The sequence below is a fragment of the Dreissena polymorpha genome, chromosome 8 (genome assembly GCF_020536995.1).
Source record: "Dreissena polymorpha isolate Duluth1 chromosome 8, UMN_Dpol_1.0, whole genome shotgun sequence".
In the NCBI taxonomy this organism is placed as follows: domain Eukaryota; kingdom Metazoa; phylum Mollusca; class Bivalvia; order Myida; family Dreissenidae; genus Dreissena; species Dreissena polymorpha.
The window spans coordinates 104,070,876-104,096,949 of NC_068362.1; the positions used below are offsets into that span (position 1 = coordinate 104,070,876).

Below are 26,074 nucleotides of genomic sequence, written 5' to 3' on the forward strand. Positions count from 1 at the left end.
GTTAATTAAATGGACCTTTCTAGCCACTGGGCGTACACAAGTAAAAGTCTTTATAGTTACAAATTAATATGCTTGAAAAGCCATAATTAAATTTTGTCTCCAATTTGATAATGATCACAGCATGTCTTTCAGTGATGTTTATGTTTAACGAACTGTTCTAGGAAAATCCTTTTTAATGCGTGGTTTTTGTACTTAAACAGCGCCACATATTTAAGTTAGCTTTTATTTGTAGGTTGTAAATTCGCAATTCCTTTCCTGGGGTAGAATCAACCACAGCTAACTTATCCTGAGTGTCGTTGAAGCAAATAGCACGAGGCCCAAGCAATTGTCCGCTCAGAAGTGTTGTTCTGTGTTCCAGATATTCGGTGACCACGTGTAGAACGTTACTTCTTGCGCTTGTCAAGAAGACGTAACCGGAGTTGTGCACTGCAGCCTGGAACGGATACTGAAGATCCTTGTGAAAATATGTGAAAGCGTCCTCACCATTCGCTGTTATCCCCACCACTTCGTTTTTTGCGGAACGTGATACATATAATATTGCCAATCGTTTGTTAAACGTGAGCTTGTTCGAAGCTCTCAACACTCTGTCGATTCTTTCGCTCGAAAAAACTCTCGATAGTTTCAGTCCCCGTAACTTTATTTTAAGCAGTGTACCTGTTTTCGGGTCCAAACCGTAAAATTCACAGCCGTATAAATGCACAACGTCATAAATAGGAACTTCGCAGTCAATTTCGAGTACACATGTTATACATCTGTTGAAAATGGTCAAAACGTCTATTCTGCAAGAGTCGGGTAAGCAAACCATCAAATACGCCCCATCTGCAATTGCAGTAATAGACAGTGGTTGCGAATCACAGAAGAACGTGGAAACCACTGACTTTTTGTTAACATCAATAAGATTTACTAAATTTGATTCACTAATGGCCACAGCTATGAATTCTCCAACCCAAACGCATCCGTTGGTCCTGAAGACTGTGGCATCATTTCTTTGTTTTAGGTCGAAATGCCATACCAACTGCACATCAAATTGTATGAATCGATTTGACATCTGCTGCTGTGTATTTGGTACGCAAAAATAAGGTTGTATAGCTTTTTGCTTCTTTGACAGACGAAGTGCACGCATTATAGAACTCAGTGCAGACTTACTCTTTCTTGCGGTGGCTTTATCGGATTCCTCATGAGGTTCAGTTGGTTCAACAATTTCATGAGGGTTTTTCATTACATCATCGATCGAAGAAAGGAGTTTGTCTAATAAGAGGACATCGTTATCGTCTGCCTTAATTGCTGTCAGTCCACTGTCAGTAGACCCACTTTCATCGTCATGGTTCTTTTCAAGAATTGTCTCCAAACATGCGCGGGAATATGGTCGATCCTGGTAATCCCCTATTGGTTCCATGGCTGTATAAATATATACGGGAAATGCAGCAAGACTGTCAACACCTGGTCCGATACTCACAAAAAGTTGGCTGTTTTCACCTGCTGTTCTCGATGGTGTTTATTTACTTTGAATGAAGACAGCGTTGCTTAATAAATGCACAAAATCAACTCGGACAAAAAATACTGGTGTTGATCACGCGATAGCTTTGTTAGCTCGCATATTTTATTCATTAGTTTAACTAGGAAGTGTTAATCTTTGTTCGCAGTTATTAACACTAATTTCTGTAAAATACAGTCCGTGAAACTCATAAAAACACTCACAAGAACACAATTTACTTAGTTTATAAACGTAGTCCGTATAAACACACTCGTTATAAACACTAACCTGTATGTTATAGGTATTTATTTATTGATTACAACAAAACGAAAGTGGATCGTATTTACGGAAAATGGAGATCCACGTATTGTATGTCTAAGTACATATGTACCGGTAGATATAGTCATTCTATCCATCTGAAAACGTGAACGTTTTCACAATTTAGATGTCGTTTGTGTAAATACAATAAGTATTGTCCGCTGTACTAAGAAGAATTTCATCTGGAATGTCTGCTTTCAGTTAAAGATTAAGTGTCCGCTGTTGCTGTGTTGTGTTGTCTTTTGCTTCAGATTCGAACAAATTCAAATATTTTAGTAAATATTCATTTTTTCCAAATACTAGTTATATCATCTTGCTGAACAATTAACAAGCATACTCGATAATTCTTAAACTTGTTGATGTAAACAAGTTGATTTATTTGTGGCATTGATATTTACGATAACATCGATTAGTACATTATAGCATGCAATGAAGACGCCCGCAATTGCTATCCGTTTGTTAAAATCGATTTTTATTGTATACATCAATTTTGTGTGAACATTAAACTTCACAAAACGATAACAATAAACAAAAATTAACCATGGATGAAATCGAACATCGATGTCAGAATTTTGTGTGAACTCGGGGGCTTATCAGATGATAGCTACGAAACATACATTGCTTTAAGTAGAAATGCACAAACCATGCATTGCATAAAGTAGAAACGTACGAGTTATGCATTGCTTTAAGTAGAAATCCACGAATCATGGATTGGTTTAAGTAGAAATGTACGAACCATGAATTGCTTAAAGCAGAAACGTACAAATTATGCTTTGCTTCAATTAGAAATAACGAACCCCATGCATTGCTTACGACAGAAATGTACGAACCATGAATCGCTTAAAGTAGAAACCTACTAATTATGCTTTGCTTTAAGTAAACATGTACGAACCATGCAAAGCTTAAAGTAGAAATTTACGAATCTTGGATTGCTTTAAGTAGATATGTACGAACCATGCAATGCTTTAAGTAGACATGTAAGAACCATGCATTGCGTTAAGTAGACATAAACGAACCATGAATTGCTTAAAGTAGAAACGTACGAATTATGCATGACTTTAAGTAGAAACTTACGAACCATGCATTGCTTTAAGTAGAAATGTACGAACCATGAATTGCATTAAGCAGAAACATGTTAATTGTGCTTTGCTTTAAGTAGAAGTGTACGAGCCATGCAATGCTTTAAGTAGAAATTTACTAATATTGGAGTGCTTTAAGTAAAACTATACAACATGCATTATTTTAAGCAGAAGTGTACGAACCATGCTTTGCTTTTTAGTAAAAAATGTACGAACCATGCATTGCTTAAAGAAGAAACGTACGAGTTATGCATGGGTGCAAGTAAAAATGTAAGAACCGTGAATTGCTTTAAGTAGAAATGTACGAACCATGCATTGCTTAAAGTAGAAACGTACCAATTATGGATTGCTTTAGGTAGACAGCTACGAGCATTTACACGATAAGCCACTTTGGTTATAACAAGACAAAATCACTCCATTTTAAAACCCGTTCAGATGTTAATAACAACATTTGACTTCAAATTGTCATAAACATGCAATGACGTGGTCAATACAGGTAAGCTTTAGTTGAAAAGAGCTTGTATTGCAACATTTTAAATCATCTTATTGATGCATACATTGTTGTTCACTCGAATCGTACGAACCTCATATTGTAACGTTGGTTCTTCCTGATGAAATAGTGTTATAAATTTAAGATTGTCTTTCAGTTGTTAACATTATCCTCAAGACGGACAATTATGACGCCATTTCCCTTAATTGTGATTTATTGGCACATACTTGACCCTTACTTTGTTGAAAACCAAGATACCAACAAGTATACATGAACACGACCCTGATCCTGGTAGAAGTATTAACGATCATGAGAAGTACGTCGGGCTTCCCACGCTACCCAAAGTCAAAATCGCTCGTTAATGTTCGGATAACGTCGTGAGAATACGTCGTGCTTTCCACGCTACCCAAAGTCAAAATCGCTCGTTAATGTTCGGATAACGTCGTGAGAAATTCCCATGGAAAATATTTTTCACATGAAAAATAAAAACGAGCATTTTGTATCTCGTTATATCTATGTTACCATGCCACAACTGACGTTGAAGTTGTGGCTTTTGCTACAAGGAACACTGATTGTTAATGGATTAACTTTATTTTACGAAATATTATACGAAATAATCGTTCATTTTGAGTGTTTATGAGGCTTTAAAATTGTATTCTTGCCAAATAGCTAATAACTGACATTCTAGAGCTATTCGGTGATTGCCTCGAATGAATTTATGCGCCTGAAACACTAAAACATACCATGAAATTATTATGAATTCAAGCAGTTAGGATTCTTAATTTAAGCTGTTTATGTATATTCCTACCAGTAAATAGAGCTTTTTATTTGCAATAGAATCATGTGCCTAAAATACAAAACAGTTAAAGGAACCTTTTTAGATTTTGGCACCTATTGAAGTTTGCCATTAAATGTTTTTAATTGATAAATGTAAACATCGGTTCTAAGTTGCTCAAGTAAAAAACAGGATTAAAATAAATGAAAGAAAATAAAAGTAATTCTCAGCAGGGCTCGAACCACTGACTCTTGGTGTAAAAGAATAGCACTGAAACCACTCGGTCATTAGTGCTTATATAGTGGGTGGTGTATTTTCCACTTTATATAATCAACCCCGTAATGTCACAAAATATAGCGATAACAACAGAACGTTCCAAATTATTGAATCGTTTCACATTCGTAACGCTTAATAATGTTCAGGTTTTTAAATCGTCAAACGATGCATATTATGGAAATTTTGAGCATGGTAAATGTTCAGTTTTACTGTTTCCTTGCAAATACCTTAAGGGGGTCTTTTCACAGATTTTGGCATGTTTTGAAGTTTGTCATAAAATGCTTTATATTGATAAATGTAAATATTGGAAAATAAAAAGCTCCAGTAAAAATTCAAGAATAAAATTTAAAAAAGAAAAAAGGTAACCCTCAGCAGGGCTCGAACCACAGACCTCTGGAGTCCTGGAGTAAAAAGTCTCCCATTTAGACCACTCGGCCATACTTCCGGAAACAGTGACAGGTGTATTTTATACTTCATATAACCAATCCTCGTTGTTTCACAAAATATAACGACAACAATAAAACTCTCCAAATTATTAATTCGTTTCGCGTTGCAACGCTTTATAATTTTCGGGTTTTTAAATCGTCCAAAGATGCATATAATGGCTATTTTAGAGCATGGTAAACGTTCAGTATTACTGTTTCCTCAAAAATATCATAACTAAAACGAAAATTTGAGATTCTGAAACAACTTTTTTCAATGTTGTCAATTGACCCAAACGTGAAAAGGCCCCTTTAACTACAACGAACATTTGCAAATATGAAACCTTTTTTTCAATTTCGTCAATGTACCAAAACGTGAAAAAATCCCTCTAAGCTAAAAGTGTAATTTAATAGTAGTGATTCTTCAATGTTTGTGACAAATAACAGAGCATGTTTATTCTATGTCTCTAGTTAGGACTTATATGTATCTTGTGGTAAATATAATGACATGTAAACCAGTCAAAGTTTTGTTAGCACTACCAGGTTTCTGAGGTATCTTGCTAATGAAAACGGAATATTAAAACACTTTAATTGCTAGAAAAGTTAAGGCATTATTTTATTTAAAATCACAACAAATAATTGTAAAAGACACACTAAAAGAAATTGAAAGTAAGAGTTTTGCATATTATGCATATTTTACATCAAATCAAACATCAATTGATGTGGTATTAATAGAAGGACATAATTTACTGTTCGTTAATGTGAAGACACTTAAAACCAACCAAATTCGCAGATATCAATATTGTAAGTAACAGAATAAAATGATAACGGCAATTTGTATTTTAGTTCAATAAGTACGTTCTTTTATTGAATATATATATATATTATGAATTCAGCAATTAATCTACCGCGAACAGCCTGTTTGTGTGTGCTTTTTGTATTAAGTAAGTAATTAATGTATTTATCAATTTACTTACCAATGTTTTCGCATGTCTATTACTAGTATATCTCTTGAAGAAAAGCAACACATTTTGTGAAGACATTGTAAAGTGTTATAAGGTGATTATTTGAGTCATGAATATTTTAACATTTGCCCCTTTATGATTAGCCCTTTTCAACAAAAAAGACACATTATCTTAGAAACGCTGGTCAAGAAATGTGGAGGAAAGACTTTTGCGATTTATTGATTCACTTTACCACCATTGCAACATTAACATTTATTTTAGTAAGTGTATGTCGATGCTGCTCTTATAATTCCTTCAATCAGTTTGCTCAGATGGTAGGGAGGTAGATAAGAATCTGAAGATTGCGGATCTTTGAGGTTTAACAAGCTAAATATTGGAATATGTAATGCAAGTTAAAAAGAACAAATAAAAAAATAAATAACTTATCAATACAATTACTTTTCTAATGAATATGTGTAGGCAAAAACTACTTTTGTGAGTCAATTCATAAAATATTTTTACTAATGGTCTTGATGAAGATTGTCGGATATTATCTGGGTGTCTAGCTGTCAGTGACTGTTTTCAGCACGTAATACTAACCTTACACAGCGGTCAAAAGTAACCAAGCAATTAGCATACAGTGTTGTTGTTGTTTTTTCGTTGAAATTTGGGACCTGTATACGGCCACATTCCAATGGAGAAAGTATATAGTTTTCCGAAATTGGAACTTAAAAGTTGAATCTTAGTAAATAAAATACATAAAACACTTTTATTCTTAATTTTGAAGCGTTTGTTAGGGACCCAGCCACATTCCAAAAATGATTAAACAAACTGTAGAATATGAGGTAAATGTGAGCGTCGCAAACAAAAGCAAACATCCACTACCAACAAAACCAACGCATTACGTGCCAGGACGCGAAATAATCGTTTCAAGTTGCATGATGACTAACATAATGGCAAGGGCGCGAGTGACCTCAAACCTGATTTTTTTAAGTCACCTTCAACATCATAAACATGTTTAGTTGAGTGTGTGATTATAATAATAAACTGTGACTATTAGCCAGTATTACCTGTTCTGGAATTTCTTGGCAAAAAAAGACCTCTATAAAGTGCTCCTTGTGTCGGCCTCAGGCTTTCCTCTACATAATAAGGCAAAAATACAAAATGAGAACTGAACTTTAACAAAAATGAACATGTTGACATGAACTAGATTGCATTTTTTGTATCACATAAATGTAAAATAATGTTATGTGATTTAGGTTTTGTTGATGTGAAGTTAGTATTCGAAGTAGAAAATGCCGGTTCGGTTTAGAAAACAAATACTATGCAAGCGCGAAGAAGAAACATTAATATGTAACGTAATACATAAAGTAAATGCGTTCGAGTAATTTTGTTTTGATTTACTTACGAAATATGTTAAGCTTGAATGTGGAATGAGGAACTGATCCTTATTCCATATTTGAATAAGGAATAAGGAACTTGGAAAAAGGCACCAACTTACTCCCCATTTGCTCCTTTGCTATTAAGTCCGTAGGCAATTCAGCCCTGATTCGGTGATAATTGGGTAGGGCATTGTTTGAAATGCATTAATTCCATTTACCAATATTGAAATGTATGCCTTTAATGCATTTAATGTCGTTGACGTTTTTGCCAAGAAGTTCCCAAATCCACTTTCTCATTCATTGTTTTAATTTGCAGATGATAGTTTATTTTAACCCAAAGTTAGTTTAGGTCACACAATACTCGTTTATATAGACAATCTAACAGCAATAACTTTGACAAAAATAAATTCAACATTTTGGAAAAAGGATGCCATCATAATCACACTTTTTCCAATTGAGCATTCAAAGCCGAATTGATTTAATCAATAAAAAGATAGGATATGCAAAATGTAAGAAAGAACACGAATCAGCAGTAGTCTCCATCCGTAAAACACAATTCACCACGTCACGTTTGCGTATTGAATTGTATGCCAAAGGATTCAATAAAGTGATCATAGCTGAAGAAGCAAGGTTGTTAGCACGCTAAAAAGAATGCTAAAAGTAGGAGCAACGAAGAATAGCTTAAATTTCTGCGGAACTACAGAGGCGAAACTACATAGAAAAGGTTCATGGACCACTCGAGATCAAGGCAAACGACCGTTGGGGTCTTGCCACATACTTAACCACACGTTTTAACCAAATTAAATATGGCATTAATGTTAGCAAATTACTTGTTATCATATTGCTGATAACTTTTTTGCAGCTTCATTTGTCATTATTATTTATGCAGCAACTAGATTTTTTTCGACGGTTGACTGTCGAAGGGATTGCTTTAATAATTATCGGTAGACCTCTGCACATTTATGCTTATGCGTCAACCTCTCTATATTATTCTCTATATATATGCCGAAGCATCAATACATATTTCCTTTATAACCACTATTTGGCAGCACTACCGTCCTTATAAAAGATCCCGACGCTATGAAACTATACAAGAGAATCTCGTTTAATATAAACAGATAGAATCGGCATAAAAAATAATGCGACACCTTGTTCTGAGAAATGGCGATTTAAGTAAGCAAGTCCCAAACTAAACGGGGAATTGGCATAGTAATGGTGTTAGTAATAATATGTTCCTTATACTGGTTGCCTAAACTGTCATTATTATAAACTTCCTTGACGAAAAATAAACGATGTGATCATTTAAATCAATCCTCAAAACGTTGTCGGAGCCCACGTTAAATCAAAAATGATTTCCTTTTTTTACTGACCATGTCATTTATACTCGTATTCAGAGATAAAAATTCGTGTCCAATATCGCACGGAAATTAAACAGTTGAAACGCGGCATTATTTAAACCGTTATATATATGACGTCGGTATTCGTAAATAAGGACTCGTGTAAATATTGCACGGCAATCAAACCAATGAACCGAATGTTTCTTAAAACCCTAACATGACTTCGGTTTTCATAGATAAGGATACGTGTCCAATATCGAACGGTAATTAAACGAGGCATCATTTAACCCGTTTATGTAATCGGGTTTCAAATTATAATGCCATCATTAAGTTTTGGTCGTATTTACCGTCATCACATGAAGTTATCGCCTCTTTCTATACTTCATTCGAGGAATTTTATAAGTGGCGTATGATGTTGTTGTTGTTTTTGTTTTTATTCTGGAGCCAATCTTATCCATGGTTAACATAATTTAGTGACAATAAAATGTGTAGAGGATATTTCTTGCTTTCGGTGTATGATCACGAAAAGTTGAAGAAAATAATATTTTGAAAAGTGGCGTAAAACAATTTTCTATAACTATGATTTAAATTGATATTTGATCATGCATCGAAAACAATGAATTTTCTATTTTAAAAAAATACTGTGATATTTTGTTCGTTGCAAAGAAGTCCTTATTTCAATCATATCTTTAAAACATACAAGTTATTCATGATAAAATGTGTCACAATGTGTAGTACTGTATCTTTGAAACACATGTCGCTTACAATATTTTATCAGTGTTTTAGCTCACGAAGTGTTTATTATTGGCTAATGTTGCCCCGTGTTTGTCGTACATTATGTTGTTATATGTCCGTCGTCAACAATTTTCTCCAAACGACATTTCCTTAATCAATGAGCATATTCCTCAAACATTCACAGAAAATTAAGCCGCTTTCAAAGTTGTTCTAAACGTTCCGGTCCGATGCAAATGTAGATAACACGTGTTAAAATTATATTTTATATGGGAAACTGAACGAGTCTTCTTCGCCAAAACCGTAAGGTTCAGATATGTTATATGTGTTATGTAAAATTGTAAAGTAATCGTCGACGGTATTGTTCATATGATGTTCAATCATGCCTGGGGTATAAACTGGTCCATTGGTCTAAAATTTAACATCGATATAGTGGTCATCGATCAAGTGTGTCCATATGATGTCCGACGGATCAAAATGGGCCTTGTCCTGTGGTTACTTGTTTTCATAAATAAGGATACGTGTCCAATATCGCATGGCAATTAAACCAATTAAGCGCGGCATTATTTAAGCCGTTGCATGACATCGGTATTCACAAATAAGGATCCGTGTGAAATGTCGCACAGCAATAAAACCAATGAACAAGGCATCATTTTTCCCGTTTATGCAATCGGGTTTCAAATTATCATACTCACTGACATCCTTAAGCTTAGGTCGTATTTATCCTCCTCCGATCAAGAGATCGCCCCGTTCTAGACGTTGTAATCGTTGTCATGTAACCTCATATGGTGGCTCTTTGCCAAATTTATTTAAATCATAACGATGTCGTCAAAATTGGCCCCGCTGTGACGTGAAATGTTTTCATTTAAGGTACTTAATGAAAAGTTATTATCAAACGCATCACAACAAACTACATTATATAGTAGAAGTTTACAAAATTTTGTCAAATCTTGACCATGGTTCAGATTAATGGGCCCCGTAAGGGAGTAACTTTATTGTTACTGTGGATAGTAAAAAATTCTCCTTAAGTAAGATCACAATGTCAATTCAGGTGTGAGCGATATATGGCTATCATGATCCTTTTGTTTATTTTAATAGATGCGTCTGGATTTGCTTAGTTATTTAGTCTCGTATTAGTTTTACGTGAAAATATATGTTTTCGACAGTTACTTATAGAAACACTTTTGATTTGTGTTCATTTTTTAAAGAGTTCATTTTCTCCTCTGATTTAATAGCCATTTAGCGGTCGCGCTCACACCTTTGTTATTCCCTGTATCCTATGTGTTTCTGCAATATTTTGGATGCATTTCATTGGGGGCGACGTTGAAGATGAACGTTTGGGGAAATTTTATTGAAGAGTTGTGCTTTCGTCGAAATCTCACTGCCGAAACCCTGGTGTTCTGAGGGTTCTTGTATCTCGGTGATTTGAATTTTCTCAGAAGTTGCATGACATACCAATTTGTGGAAAAAGACAGTTTCACCTATAAATTGAAACTTAGCTCGCACATACTGAAATAATGAAACGGCAGGAAAAATAACATATAAGTTAGCCCTTTCATGATTCTCTATGGGATTTAGATTTAGTGTAAAATAACCTTCCAAACTGTGGTAAATCGCTTACGTTCAATATGAGTTGTAATTATTTAATAGTAGACATCCAGTAATTTTCACTTAATAAGCAAAATCATGGTTAAATAAATTATATTTGTATAAGATTGAAATTCAAATAAGTTGACCAATGTGCTAAAACAATGCGAAATAAACAAATAATTAATTAATTTTATGGATGTAAGAATTTGCCGCCGATTTTCCGCCATTTTAATTTATAAAAACATAAACAAAAGACCGAATTATGAATTGAAGCCTTTCCTTTAATAAACGACGAAGCCTAGCAATAATATGTATATTAAACAGGCAAGTTAAAGTTTTTAAAGATTAACAATAGTATCCATTAGTTGCATTAGCTCTTATGTGTGATATGTGACTGTCAGATTTACTGTCAGATGCTCGGTCATTGCACGGAGTGTATATACTATATTGATAGGAGATGAATCGAGTATTTGACCCTTACTGTAGTAAATTCAATCTTATGCAATAACTATTCATCCGATTTTATTGGTTTATACGTTATCTTGTTGCTTATTAATTCCTCTTTCAAAAAATATAACTTTTAGTATATTCCTGTTGTTATTAATGGATTTATAGCTAAACACAAGAAATACACATTTTATGTTTAACCACCGTGCGTTTTATCGTGTTGTGTCTATCGATCTTTTACAATAAGCGTACAGCGAAGCGCCGATGTTATACATTTTGATGTACCCACTCACGTCTTTTGTTTAATTATAGTTGCATTTCTCGGCCGATTTTGACAAATTATATATCATTAGAAAGCTTATGTTACGTAGTAAACAGATATATAAATATATATTAAGTTTTTCTTCTGATTTCGGCAGCCCGGCGAGTTATAACTTTAACTTTTGCAAATATCATACCGTTTTGGAGTTTTAGAATCTAGATTTACGGTTGACATGTTCGTACATAATACCAATTTGTAACGTTTATATTTGGAGTTCAGTTTTAAAAATTCCATCTTGCTTAGGAGAATAGAATTCTGTATACGATAGAAAAAAAATGTTTAAAAGCGAAAGTAATTAAGGAATGAATGCGGAAGAAAGTAGCGCGCGTTCGTTACGCACTGAACTGATGCTACGGTCTTGGCGATTATGCTTTTGTTTAGAAACCGGCCATTGAATTTCCTTTGCCATATTATTATATTTTTTATGGAATATATAGTAGTATTTTGTTCACGAAATATATCAATAAAGCTTATTATAAATGAATCAAAAAAAAATTCACGATTTCAGCTCTTGTTTATAACACAGAAAGGGTGTTAAATTTATGATGAAACAGCGTATATAGCGGACCCTCTCGATATTATTCGGCTTTGCATGCATACTTGAAATAAAATGGGTGTCTAAAACATTCATCGTTTGCTGTTTATTATCAACGAGGTAATTATGTATAATTAAATGAAATGTTATTTACCTTAAATTATCACTTTATTAAAGATTCTTGAAATTCACGGTCGGTGTTACGCGGGTCATTTCGTATTTTGACATCAGGGCATCATGTCAATCTATTCAAAATCAGATTTTTTTTCACTGGGACAATGACGGCTTAGATTTAGACAGGCAGACAGATAGTTTATTTAGACTTATACAGCAGTACATCGTCTTCAACTCAAATATATAAATTATTTTTAGACGAATTGTTAGGTGATTACACATTAGCAACCCCCATAAAAGCCGATTCCGTATCAGTTCAATGGGAGAAAAGCAGAAAAAACCAATACCACTCTTACTAAATGATCAATAAAACCATTATTTTATTATATAAATCAAAATAATAAAAAGTTATTAAAAGAAAAATGTTTTATCTTTCTATTCATATAAAATTCATTTTATTATTATTTCAGGATGATAAGTAAATATGTTGTTAATTGAACAAATTCAGGGCAGAAATATCGCTATCGCGTAATGCCAACTTTCGGACTACTTGCATAAACATGTGTGTGTTTACAATTCAAATGCAGATATTCTACACATCATGAATATTTATGAGATTGACATCATCTTGTTCACGACTGAATGAACTTTACTACAATGCATTCAAAATTTACATAGGACCACCCTACGCCGAGAAAATAGTACCCGACTTTGACGATGAATAATATTACTTCCGATGGACCGAACAAAATTTTGAACATAGTTATAAAAACTAGAAAGTGTAACTTAAATTTTGATACCAATTTTTTTTTCCGCAAATGAGAATTAGGTATCGCATCTTAAAACAAAGACGCGCATTTCTACAATGCGACCTCGGTTGACCTCTGCAGAGGGAGGCGCCATTTTTGTTTTGCCTCGCTAATCATTATCGTTTGTGACGATCTGAATTAATTAAACCATACTCGCTTAAACTCAACAGAAAACAAAAGAAAAGGTTTGTTATGATCATTTTCGATATTATTTGGTTTGAATTATGTTCAAATAATATTTTATAAATATTAAAACCAGCTTTTCGCATTGATGGCAATGTTCGCTTTTTTGACACGAAAAACACGAGTAATAATCAAGTTATGTCACTGAATATAACAGTCCCGTGAGATGCATACCTCTAATAAACGCATTGAAATGGTTGATAATAACAAATTGAATCGAAATAGATCAATAACTGCGTTTTTCTATAAGTATTTACGTAAAATAATGGATTGTTTGAATTGGGTACGAACTTAAAATTTTATTAATCTTGTTCGTACCATTTTTCGAGATTTTGCAAAGATGTCAAATAATGAAGGATAATTACAAAAATGATGTTTTATATGTATGTTATTTGTAAAAATATATATTTTGGTATGTTTTGTTATTTTTTTTAGTGTGTCTGGCTGTGATAAAGGTGTAAGAGTATCCAGGTGCCTTTTGTAAGGATGTGGGACTCTGCTGCAACTCCATCATAAGACATAACCAAGAAATTTAAAAAAAATCCAGTACCTTGATAAATGAAATTGTCGTTGAAATATTCAACCGATAAAAATGATGCAAATCAGAAGATATGGAAAGTTGTTTTCTTGACGACTTTCGGACTATAAATATTATAGAGAATGACTTGAAACATGCAGAACAAAATTCCGCCTCATCATGCTGTAAACAATTATCCACCATGTAGTTGCCATCATTCCTCCTGATATTCTTCTTGTCAGGGTTCGACATTAACTTTTTTTACAGCCAGACCATCGGACCAGCTCCTCTTAAAATGTACTAACCCAAATCTGATGTCTACTAGACCATAAATGACATAGCAAATAAACAGAATTGTGTCATGTAACTGTTTAATCAGGTTTTATCAGAAAATAATTAGTGAACACAAGAATGTAATTTTGACGCAAGGAGTAAAAAATAAAATAAAACTATTTAACAACATAAATTGTTTGTTGTAATTTCACTGTTTATCACCAGTTTAACAAATGATGTCTGTACAGCAGGTGACATTTATTAAATCTTATCAAATTCTGGCCTCCTTGACCGCTGTGCTCCATGCTACCACAGCTCCAAGGCCCTTTTCCATCATAATCTGTGTCAGTTTTACCATTGGATTCTTCTTTATTAACTTATTTGTCGGACGAAAATCCAATCTTGAACAAAGCCATTCTTTAAATTACATTCTCTCGTCTGCTACGCCAAAATGTTTACATTGACGATACCGATTTTCGATAGAAGTTGTAAAAACATGATGTAAAGTTCTACGACACTGCAGAAAATCATTAACTCTTTCAGTGCTGGAACCGAATTTTGAAGGTCTTTGCAAACAGTTTGGATCCAGATGAGACGCCACAGAACGTGGCATCTCATGTGGATCCAAACTGTTTGCTATTCTGATAGTATTCTTTGAAAAAAATTGAAGAAAATGCTAATTTTAGAAATTCAGCAGACAACATTTTAGCAAACTACAAATTTCCCAGCATGCAAAGGGTTAATATTCATGACAACTTTACCAATGGAAACAAGCTATTTCTGCGGGAAGCTCTCCTTCGCGTCTAAAAATAGCGATGAATCATGTGAATGCTCAGCGTTTGTTTATAGATGCTAGTTTTGTTCTGATGTAAATAATGGATACAATAGTTATTTTACACATTAAGAGAAAAAGGTTTTCGGTTAGTTATAGTTATATGAATCAGTATAGATTTTGTATGTACGACCAGTCGGACAAGCTAGCCCACAGTTTTACTAGCCCTACCACCGATCTTACTAGACAATGTCTGTCGGACGTGCCTTAGTGTCGAACCCTGCTTGTTCCTAGACAAATAAATTCCTTTTATACCCAAGAACAGTCAAACAATTGAATTCCTTACCTCCCCAAAATGCCATATACCCGGTACATGAGGCAGCCACAGTAGAAGTTTTCAAAATCCTTACTCCAGTGGCTGTCATCAGGGCAGGGATCATATTTTTTTTCGGTTTTGTCGGTCCTAGACCGATTGGGGTCATGAAAGACCGATTGAAAATCCCAAACAGTCGGTCTGATTCTGTTTGCTAAAATTTCAATGTCATGAAATGGATTACACAGTGCACATGCTAACACACCCTATTTACATTCTTATCTCGATAAGGTGTGATAAGGTGGACTATGACCCCAAGCAGCGAAGATTCGCATTGTTGTGTATTTGTCATGCGTGAATAACCCGTGTCAATATCAATCGCTATTTCAATGGCTTATACCTAGCACACTAATTAATCGGTCCGTAATGTGTACTCATCCACGATAAAATCGTTGACAGTTTCTTGGGAGATGAAAACCTTGATGTTATCCACGTGGACATTGTGCATTTAATGCATGAAACAGTAAACTTTCATATAAACAAAGAAGAAAATCGGAAATCCTGCAATAATGATGGGCGGACCTGAAAGCACGCTCTGTAACTAAACAAAACATGCTGATACATTTTCCACCAGCGTAATAATCCGGCAATAAATGAATGAAAGTCGCGGATCTGATCGACAGAACAGCCGAAAGTTATTTTTATGGGCGGACATTCACATAAACTAGTACACAAGAAAAATAATATACATCGTATAAATCTTTAGTAAAAAACGTGATAGAATCGAAATAATTCGTGTTCTTTATTGTTTGTTGTTGAATAACCACGACTGGAAGTTTAGATGCGTGATTTCAAATCACACAGAATGACAGATTAATAATATTGACAACGATGAAAAGTCAGATAAAACAGCACACAAAACAACAATGAAATAGCAAATGATAGAACCAAATGAGAAAACTCGTATGTTCCGTTAAAAAAATGCCTAAGGGAATTAAATTTGTACATTTATTATACCACCTTCATGAATGGCAAAATCAATGGTTTATATTTTAACGTAATTTGTCATGATTTTGGATATATATTTTCTGACACTTTTCCCCCATTTAAATCCAGACCGATTGATGATGCGGGAAAATATGATCCCTGGCTGTCATTGTACCACTTATCCATCTGGAGACACTTACAATGTAAATAATTTTGAATTAACACCCAACTGAGCACCTTTGAACAGTTTTTTTCACCCCTTAACCTTTATGCCACCCTCTATTTAGAAGGAGTGCTGTATCAGAAGAAGACTACATAACTGTAAAATGGTAACAACTGGTACCCTGGGTGTGTTGTAAAAAAAGAAGGCAATGAAATGAAAGTGAATTTCATGACAGCATGTAGACAAAAAGGAGTGTTTGTTTTGTCAGTGCGAGCAGATATCCAAAGTGTAAAATTTGAGTTAATTCTAGACTGGATGGTTCCTGATTGTTTGAAGAGTGAAATTGGAAGACAATGGCCGGCTGTTTTCCAAACATGAGAAATATCAAGCTATTCAAGCATCATACGAACTGTACAAAAAGGACCTACTTTGAGAAATTGTGTATAGTTTAAATGTATTGAAATGTTTTATTGAATTTTCCCTTTTGTACACACTTGACATTATTGCAGTTAGTTTGTTGAATGTGGTAAGACTAAGTTAAGTTATTTTTATACTTTCAACGAATATATTGTGCTGTTATGCTCCTTGACAAAAAAATATATAAAATTGGCACTTTTTAAATCAAAATTAGGGTACTATTTCAATTTCTGATCAACAAATCAATGCTTTTATTGAAATCTACAGGAAAAATGCCATCAGTATGCCAAATTTCAATATGATACCATGTATAGAAAAAATTATACAGAAAAAAGAAGCCAAATTTTATAGAAAGCGGGTCGGCGAATCGACACAAAATGTGAACGCTTTTAATAGGCATAATTTTCCCCAAAATGGCATTTTTTCCGAAGATTCAAATTACCATAACTTTGGATGTAGTAGAGATCAATTAATATTTCAAACTGATCTGAGCAGTATTAAATGAGATCTTTAATATTACATCAAAACATTTAAGATTTCTGTGAGTTAAATTTTTTGAGGGGGTTGCTATACACATATAGCAGTGATGATTCTGAGAATGTTGCCATGTTTCTTATCCGTGTAATCTAGAGTCCGTGGTTTGAGCATTTTTATCGCGGTGTTTAATAAAAGATATCTCAATAATCTTGTTTATTGATAGATCTGTGGTTTTATTGCCCCTGTGTTCAGCACAAACCAATTATCTCGTTATGATGATGATCAGATACTGTGCCGACCAATACTAAATAACACTATGGTGTCATACGCCACAGCAGGGACCTATACTTGTATATTGGTCCCTAACCACAGGTGACAATGTCTGGTCAGTTTACACTTTTTATGATACCTCCATGTCTTCTCGTGGTATTAGTGGTCATTTCTTGGAGTAATGTAACGCCAAATACTCAATTTTGCGTTTATAAGATATGTAGCGTATTGAAAACATTTATAGTCATCTGCCCATACAGATTGCCATAAACTAAATACTGTATAGATGTCAGCCAGCTTAATCATAATAATTATAAGTGCTTAATACCTATACATGTACATTTTAAACATTTAAAAAATCTAATACTTAACATTTAACGTATTTAGCGGGTACCGGTAAAAAACTCCGTCATTTCGTAGTCCTATACAGAGTGTATGGTAGTGTACGGAACAACATGATTAAAAACAGCATTCTCATTTGACCACAACGGGGTTAAATAATCTTTCCGAAAAATACAAATAATACAGAGTTATAATTTAGAATTCTATATATTTATAACTCTGATAACTTATAAAGATATTTCAATATACATGCATAGACAGTTGACCGTGATTTTCAAGAATCTTTAAATAATTTTAAATAATTGATAATTTATGGTTAATAACCTTTCATATAATTTTACATAATTACCTTTTCGATAATAAACAACAAACGATGAATGTTTTGACACCCATTATATTTGAAGTATGCAAAGCTGAAAAACATCAAGAGGGTCCGCTATATACGCTGTTTCATCACAAAATTAACACCCTTTCTGTGTTATAATCAAGAGCTGAAATCGTTAATTTATTAAGCTTCATTAATACTTAGCTTTATTTATATGTCTCTAGAACAAAATATTTCAATATATTCCATAAAAAATATAATAATCATGGCAAAGGAAATTCAATGGCCGGTATCTAAACAAAAGCATAATCGCCAAGACCTTAGCATCAGTTCGGTTCGTTAGGACCGCGCGCTACTTTCTTCCGCCTTCATTCCTTACTTGCTTTCATTTTTAAACCATTTTTTTTTCTATCGTATACAGAATTCTATTCTCCTAAGCAAGATGTTATTTTTAAAACTGAACTCCAAATATAAACGCTACAAATCGGTATGAAGTACGAACATGTCAACCGTAAATCTAGATTCTAAAACATCAAAACGGTATGATATTTGCAAAAGTTAAAGTTATAACTCGCCGGGCTGCCGAAATCAGAAGAAAAACTTAATATATATTGATATATCTGAAAACTACGTTACGTAAGCTTTCTAATGATATATAATTTGTCAAAATCGGCCTAGAAATGAAACTATAATTTAACAAAATACGTGAGTGGGTACATCAAATGTATAACCTCGGCGCTTCGATAAAAGATCGATAGTTACGACACGGTCATGTGACTTAGACACAACAAGATATTTGGCGTAACGGTCCCGTTTCTTATCCGTGTTATCTAGAGTCCGTGGTCATTGTAAGCCACTGCAAGCCACTGGCACTGGTTCTTGCACCAAAAGCCCTATTTCTAATCCCTCCTCAACCCATACAAACTGTATACACTTTATTGAGAGAAACATATGCAAAAATTCCACATTCGATCAACTGAAGCATGAAAAAGATACCCGCAGGTATTCAACCATAGATCAGATTAGTTGCAATAAGCAGGACGAACAGCACCCTGACAATCGGCTCCCTACGACTTTTTTGCATTGTCAATTCGGATCTCGTAAATTTGTTTGCCAAAAACAATTAGCACCTGATTAAATTTTCCACGTGGACAATCTGCACCCGATTTACATTCATTGTTTTTTGTCTAAAGACATTTCACTTGATTAATATTTTCCTCGCTGTGGTAAAAATATTTTTTGAAAGGATTATTAATACAGCCAAGGGTTATGGCTGGGTTAAAATTTTCATTCCCCACCCAATTTTGCCACTTTAATTTTTTTTTGCAACTTTTAAAAGTATGAGCCATCAGGGAATAATCTACATGTGCGTCCCGCGTCGATGACGCACAAATATCGAAATAGACGCATCGTTTTGAAATATGTGCGTCCACTCGGACGCATGGCTAGATTGAACTTTACCGGTACGCAGTTATTTACCACTATCGACAAAGCGGGGGTTTGAAAAAATTGAAAAATGGTGGGGTCAATTTTGAAGCGCGTTGTGTTTTTGTCTGTATTATTCAATTTTTTAGATAAAAATATGCTCTAAGATTAACACAATATCTTAAAAAGTTATACTGCTTTATTAAATAACAATACCATGATACATAACACAACATATTTTAATGAATTGGTACATTAAATATACTTCCTTATAACACATTTAAGTCTTTTAACACATTTAAATAATTTAAGATAGCTTTTCTAACAAAACACAATCTAAATGCATGGAACATCTAGTATAACTGTTTATCCGAATACTTTACACATGTCCGAAATATGTACACTTTGGAATGCCTTACCTGTAGAAGTTTTACTTTAATAATCCAAATTTTTCTTGTTGTTATCGGGTTTAACAAACCTTATCAAATGTTTGTTAAATCCAGTTAATGCTTTCTCCACTATTGAATCGCCATCACATGCAATTTGAATCGCCAGCTTTGAATTGAACGCGGGTTGAATGTTTAGTCCGCCATTTACAATGTCGAAGGTCATGAGTCATGACGCAGCAATTTAATTCTACTCGGATAATTGATATCTAATCGAGAAAATGTGTTTTCTCAATGTTTATGTGTAGTATTATTACTTGTTAGTATAAAAATGAACTGTGATTCCAGTTTATATAAGATGGGTGTTACTCGTTTTTATCGGTGGATTAACAACTGACAAAACTCGCTGGACTTAGATCTACTATTGGATCTACGTAATTAATAGACCTTTGATTAATATGGTTTTTACTTTAATTAATTTTGCAGACTTTCTTTAACCGTGCCGTCTGAAAAGTCTGGAAAAAAAACCTGCAATTATCGGATGGTCAATCAATTATCATGTAATCACTGCTGCTAATTACCCAGTTAGTGGGCACGCACTATTTATACGGTGACATGTGTATTGGAAGAGATGAGATAAGATAAACAACGCCCGGGGTATTCCCTCGATTATAGACCGAGTTTCAAATACTGAAACATTAATTTCAATTAGGAGCACAGCGGGATTTATTACCATGGAACTCGAGATGTTAACTGAATGAGTCATTTTTAATTTGCTCGCGTCAAAACGCAGGATTCTGCGTCTATTGAAATCCCTGTAAGGGTTAGGGTACGATGTTTGATGTTAAGTGTTGCGTACCGGTAAAGTTCAATTGTATCCGTTAACGCATACGCGAATCCTGATAGGTACAAACCATCTTGTGTACGAGTCAAAAGTGTAGCAATGAGCGCTAAGTTTAAGGGAATGAGGCTTGAAGACTCCAGCAAGTCTTTTGATTGGCTCTAGTCAAGCCGCTGATGTATAATACGAACCAATTAGAATCAACCATTTAAAATAGAATGTGTTATGATATTTTCTCGAGTCCCCTGATGAAAACCTGCTTTAACTTTGTGAAACTTAGTCATAAATAATACAGAAAAAATGCCTCCGAAATAAGGTGTTAAAGCTTAATAATCCAAAACAAACAAATCTAAACTTTAATAATGGTAGGTAAACGGCTCGCAATTTGGACGTAAACAATATTTAATATTATCAAGCTCGCAATTCGGATGTTAACAATAATATTATCATCGATTTGAATCAAGTTGAAATGTTATAACAGGTTACATTCATGTAACAGATAATATTATAGCCTATGTGAAGGCAAACAAGATAGTGAAAACTCTGAATTTGTTTTGTTTTTTTGGTTTCAACAAGTTTTTGATATTATTAAAAGTTCAATGCAAGTATAGTTATTGAGCTAGTGTGAAATAGACATATTTTCTTCACTACTTGGTATCATTCAAAATTTGGGACCCATTCTTTTTCAAGGTGGACTCATTAATTTTGGCCTGGAACTTATTGGTCTAAAATCTGCGAGTTCAGGGACCCATAGATAGTAAATTCTAGATTATTCCCTGAGCCATTTTGTAACCACTGTTAAATCAATGACATAGTCTATTGTGCAATATAATGCATTTTTTATTTGTTTTAATATTAAATAATGATATACACTAGTCATTACTTTAATGTCCAATAGCAGTGTTTTTTATGGCAATTTCGGGGCCGATATTCCGCCCCATACCCCTCAAAAAAGAGTATATATTTTTCCCCCATTTTGTAAAAAAAATCCCATCCAGAAGTTTAAAAAAAAAAAAAAAAAAAATTTTTTTTTTTTTTTTTTTTAAAGAACTGTCTCATAATCATGATAAATATATCTAAAATTTATTTCATAAACAACTAACAAAGTATATAACTATGATTTATATTATTTTGAATTATTATAAAGAGTTATATTAAATAGTTTTTCCCAAATCAGTGGACTTTTCACATTAATTGCATTTTTGTCCAAAGGCCAGGAAAAAGCCTGATGTATCTATATTGTGTCAATATTTGTTGATAAAATCATTCCAATTTGGTCCATTTTATTGATAAAAAATGCTCAAATTTGCCATTTTATCGATTTAAAAGATCCCAATTAGACTCAAAATGGTTAATAAACTGACACTGTGCATGAAGGCTGAACTGGGTCGCCGTGGTGTAATGGATATGGTGTCCGCCTAGCGACCGGGAGGTCACGGGTTCGATCCCCGCTGTGGGAGCGTTCTTTCGATCTCCCATATAGACACCAAGTACTGGTTCTAGGCCCAGGAAACAGACTCGAGAGCATTTCAAATAAGTAGGAATTACTTTCTATGCAATCGAGCTAAAATAAATAGGTTTAAACTAAACTAAGGCTGAACTGTCGGAAACTAATGTTGAAAAAATCATTGATATATATTTTAATTTTAAGAAAAAGGACAAAGACATTCGGCTGTGAATATTATATTCATACAAACATGTGTATTAATATCATAAATATCATTACATATAAACAAGTGAATTTTTTATTTTCCCCTTTTCCTAAAAAACGACGCATTTTTTTTCCCTTTGGACGGGCCCCGCCACCATTCCCCTATAAGTGAAAAAAAACACTGCATAGTTGTGTTTGCATGTAATGATTTTTGACGATGCTGCGAAGCAGCTCGTCAAAGTTATCATACCATGAAAAAAAAATTCACAATGGCGACCTATATTAAAGACTGAGCCAGTCCGGTTGAGATGGCTCGATTTTTCTAATCAGATACCTCGCTGATTATCATTGATAAAGGTAAATGAAGCTCAGCTATAAATAGGACAGCAAATTCTGGGAAAAATATTTAATAATAGTTTGAAAACATTAATTTTAAATCAGTTATATTCAATCCATTATATGTTTATAGATCAATGAAACAACTATGCATTTTCTGTATTGTATTTGACATTTGTCGTGATTCTGTAAATAAATTGAGTATGAAAACGTGTATAATTAATGTTTAACGCGATCATGAGTGTAAAGAAAACAAATTATTTCGAACCTGACATTTGTAAACGTTAAAGCGAGTATGGTATATAAACAGCATAATAGCCATTCTACAAATATGAAACTCGCTCTTATGCGTGCTCTCTCATTTTGCATATTTAACACACTTTTCAAACAGAAATTAAAGAGCCACATCAGTGCACACACTATGTTTGATAATTTATTAGTTTGTTGGATATTGTTTTCAGTTTTAAACACATTAGGTCATATCGCGGAGAATAAGTTAACCTTACCATGTGTTCATGGGCGAACTCGTATTCGACTATGTGCTCATACCTTCTTTCGGGAATCATCATGAAATTATTGCCATACTTAACGAACAAACATGCCTAAGCTTATTGAATTAGAGAAAAAAGCAATAATCAAAAGAGAAAAATTATATGTTCATGCACATGGGCATGTGAAATCACGTCCGTACACATAACATCATTAACTTAGCAAAGGAAACAACGAAATATAAAGTTTGGTATGATATACATGTGAAATTAAAGAGCATGGTGTAATTAAAGAGCTTGTCAAGTTTTTAATATATATGCTACATAACGTAATGTTATAACCCACAAACATTTTACTGTAACATAACGTTTTTTAAGATTAGTGGAACAGAAAATACACGTCGAAAATCTTTTTAAAGATATTTCTTGTTATATTTGATCGAAAATGTAACCCGCCTCCCAGTTTCGCTGAATGAGTCAAGTTCCCCAAGGGTACTTCTTCCCCGTACCCCTAAAACATACCCAAATTCTTTTTCGTACTCATTTTCTTTTATGTAACAATTTTTTTTTTCTTTTTGGCATAATTTTTGTACCCACAATTTTCATACCCATTTTTTTTCGTAGACAAAATTTTCATACCCACATACACAATTATGGTGATGTAGATATACTTAAATTGATGCTTTCGCAGTCCTTCCCAAAATTATAATTTATTGCCGGCCATGAGTACCTATCAGTGCCTTCCCCAGGAATTTGTTCAGGCGCCCCGGGGCCAACCAGTGGTGGGTTGGGGAGGGGTGTCCCCTCCCGACGTTGATTTTTTTTTAATTTAACGTGTCAATTCACGTTCTGTGGTGCGTTATAACTCAAAGAAAAACAGCGTCAAAAGACATCATTTGGTGTGCTATGACTCTTCAAAAAAATCCCCCAGTCATTTAAAAATATATTTTTTTATATTGTTTAATTGTTATAAATCTTTTCCGCACAGATAGTAAAATCCCGACTCGAACGATTCCCCAATACATCCGTTTCAACCCGACTCTATTACTGTATACTTACTATTTTTCAAGTTTCTATTTATTACCCGATAATCCCGTTTATTCCGTTTTTATCAATCTCTTTCTGGTAAATATTTACGATAAAAGCTTTCAGTTATTTCTTTAACACAAACCTTGCCATTTTTTAAGTGACTATTTATAGATTTGATGAAATATTGCCTCTGAATATGCGTCAATCCCCTGACCTGTTGTGTGCTTGTTAAAACGCTCAATACACGCCATTTGTATGCAATAGATGTGACGTTGTATATGCTGCATAATTTTCGCGCTCTTTTTAATTGAGAAAAAGATTCGACACAAAATAAATTTGCACTGCTAATTTGAAGCAAAAATAGTTAACGTTGCGGTAACATTTACATTCGGAAGTGTGTTTCGGATTAAAAACGCGTTAACATTGACATACGGTAATGCGTTTCGGATTACAAATTTAATTATTTCCATTTGAGATTTCAACAAATATTAACGGTTGCGTTATAAATTCAACGATAATTTGTTTACACACTTTACGAGTCGAATAAATGTTTTGACGGAATTATGCATGAAAATCACGTTGTCCACGAGGATCACGGCCGGTTGCCATCATCAGTCTTCTAACTATCGATTATCGGACGAAACATTTACAAGTGTGCGTAATTAATTCAACGAAAATTTGTTAAAGCGCATTACGTGTCGAATAAATGTCAGAAAAACGAGGTGAATCAGTTCTATAAATGGACATTAAATAAATTGTTATCACATAATTGTAACCGGGAGTCATTTGCACAACTTACTCGCAATAATAATTAATTGTTTACCACTTGCAATTAATTTCTCGTATTAATTATGAGTCATAGGTAACACTTGTTTACAGTAAAAAGGTGTGATGATGATGCCCGAAACCGTCTTTAATGTTCTGTACTGTACTAATTACCGGTTTTATATTACTCAAATGGTACAACTTCTTGCTAATCAAGCTGCGATAAACTCTTACTTCATGCCCGACGTCAATCAAAAATAATGGTCGATAGTTAACCCCGCCCTCATAAGCATTCGCGTAACCGATTGGACGATGAACTTCACAGTTTGACGACTGGAAAGTTACCAGATACATCCTTGTCAGCATTTAAATGACCGTGTAATGTGGCTAGAATAATCGATACGCGCGTCATGCTATTCTCTTATCAGTGGATTATCCATTACCCCATGTGGTGTTTATGGCGATTACTTGTGAAAGTAGGTACCGAGTGCTCTTTTAAAACAGGGAATATTGATACACTGATAGGGAAACCTTGATTTTTTTTGGACAATCTCCACTTTCTTTTACTGAAGAATACACTGATCGGAAAATTTCAAGCGCCCCGGGGACTCTGATTTCGAAATTCAAGCGCCCCGGCAAGGGGCGCTTAAATGGCCTGGGGAAGAACCTGGTACCTATAATCCTGCAGCCATTTCCGGCCCAGACTGATTATTTCAGGCCCAAAAAGTAAAAAATGACGACGAAAGACAAAGATGACATTTTTAACAATATTTTAATATTATCAGATTAATTTAATGCCCTGCTTGCTTACGAATAATCGGATATAACGGGAACCAAAAGTATATGGTATCGTTTCTCTCCTTTTGCGAATCTACTCATATAGTGATGACGTAGTGTGTAATTTGCATTGACGACGCAGCAAAAATCTTCGGATACCGTATATGCATGTACGTTATTCAAGAAATGCAACCAATGAAAAAATGTTTTACATGATTGGAGTATTCATAAATAACTCAGTAAATTCCCACTTTTGCCTTGAAACTTTTCTGGAAATAGCTTATGGAATTC

General features: G+C 34.0%; 1 protein-coding gene across 2 annotated transcripts in view; it reads left to right on the top strand.

The window, feature by feature from the left end:
* Positions 1-26,074, top strand: part of LOC127840982 (structural maintenance of chromosomes protein 3-like) — an 85,237-nt gene that overhangs the window by 9,643 nt on the left and 49,520 nt on the right. The window contains exon 1 of one of the 2 annotated variants that reach the window (XM_052369454.1): positions 10,994-11,143. The exons of the other annotated variant lie outside the window; for it this stretch is intronic. Within the exon in view, the coding sequence (XP_052225414.1) occupies positions 11,129-11,143 (15 nt within the window). The 5' untranslated portion in view covers positions 10,994-11,128. Of the gene's footprint in view, positions 1-10,993; positions 11,144-26,074 lie in introns of those variants that run through there. 2 annotated transcript variants of the gene reach the window in all.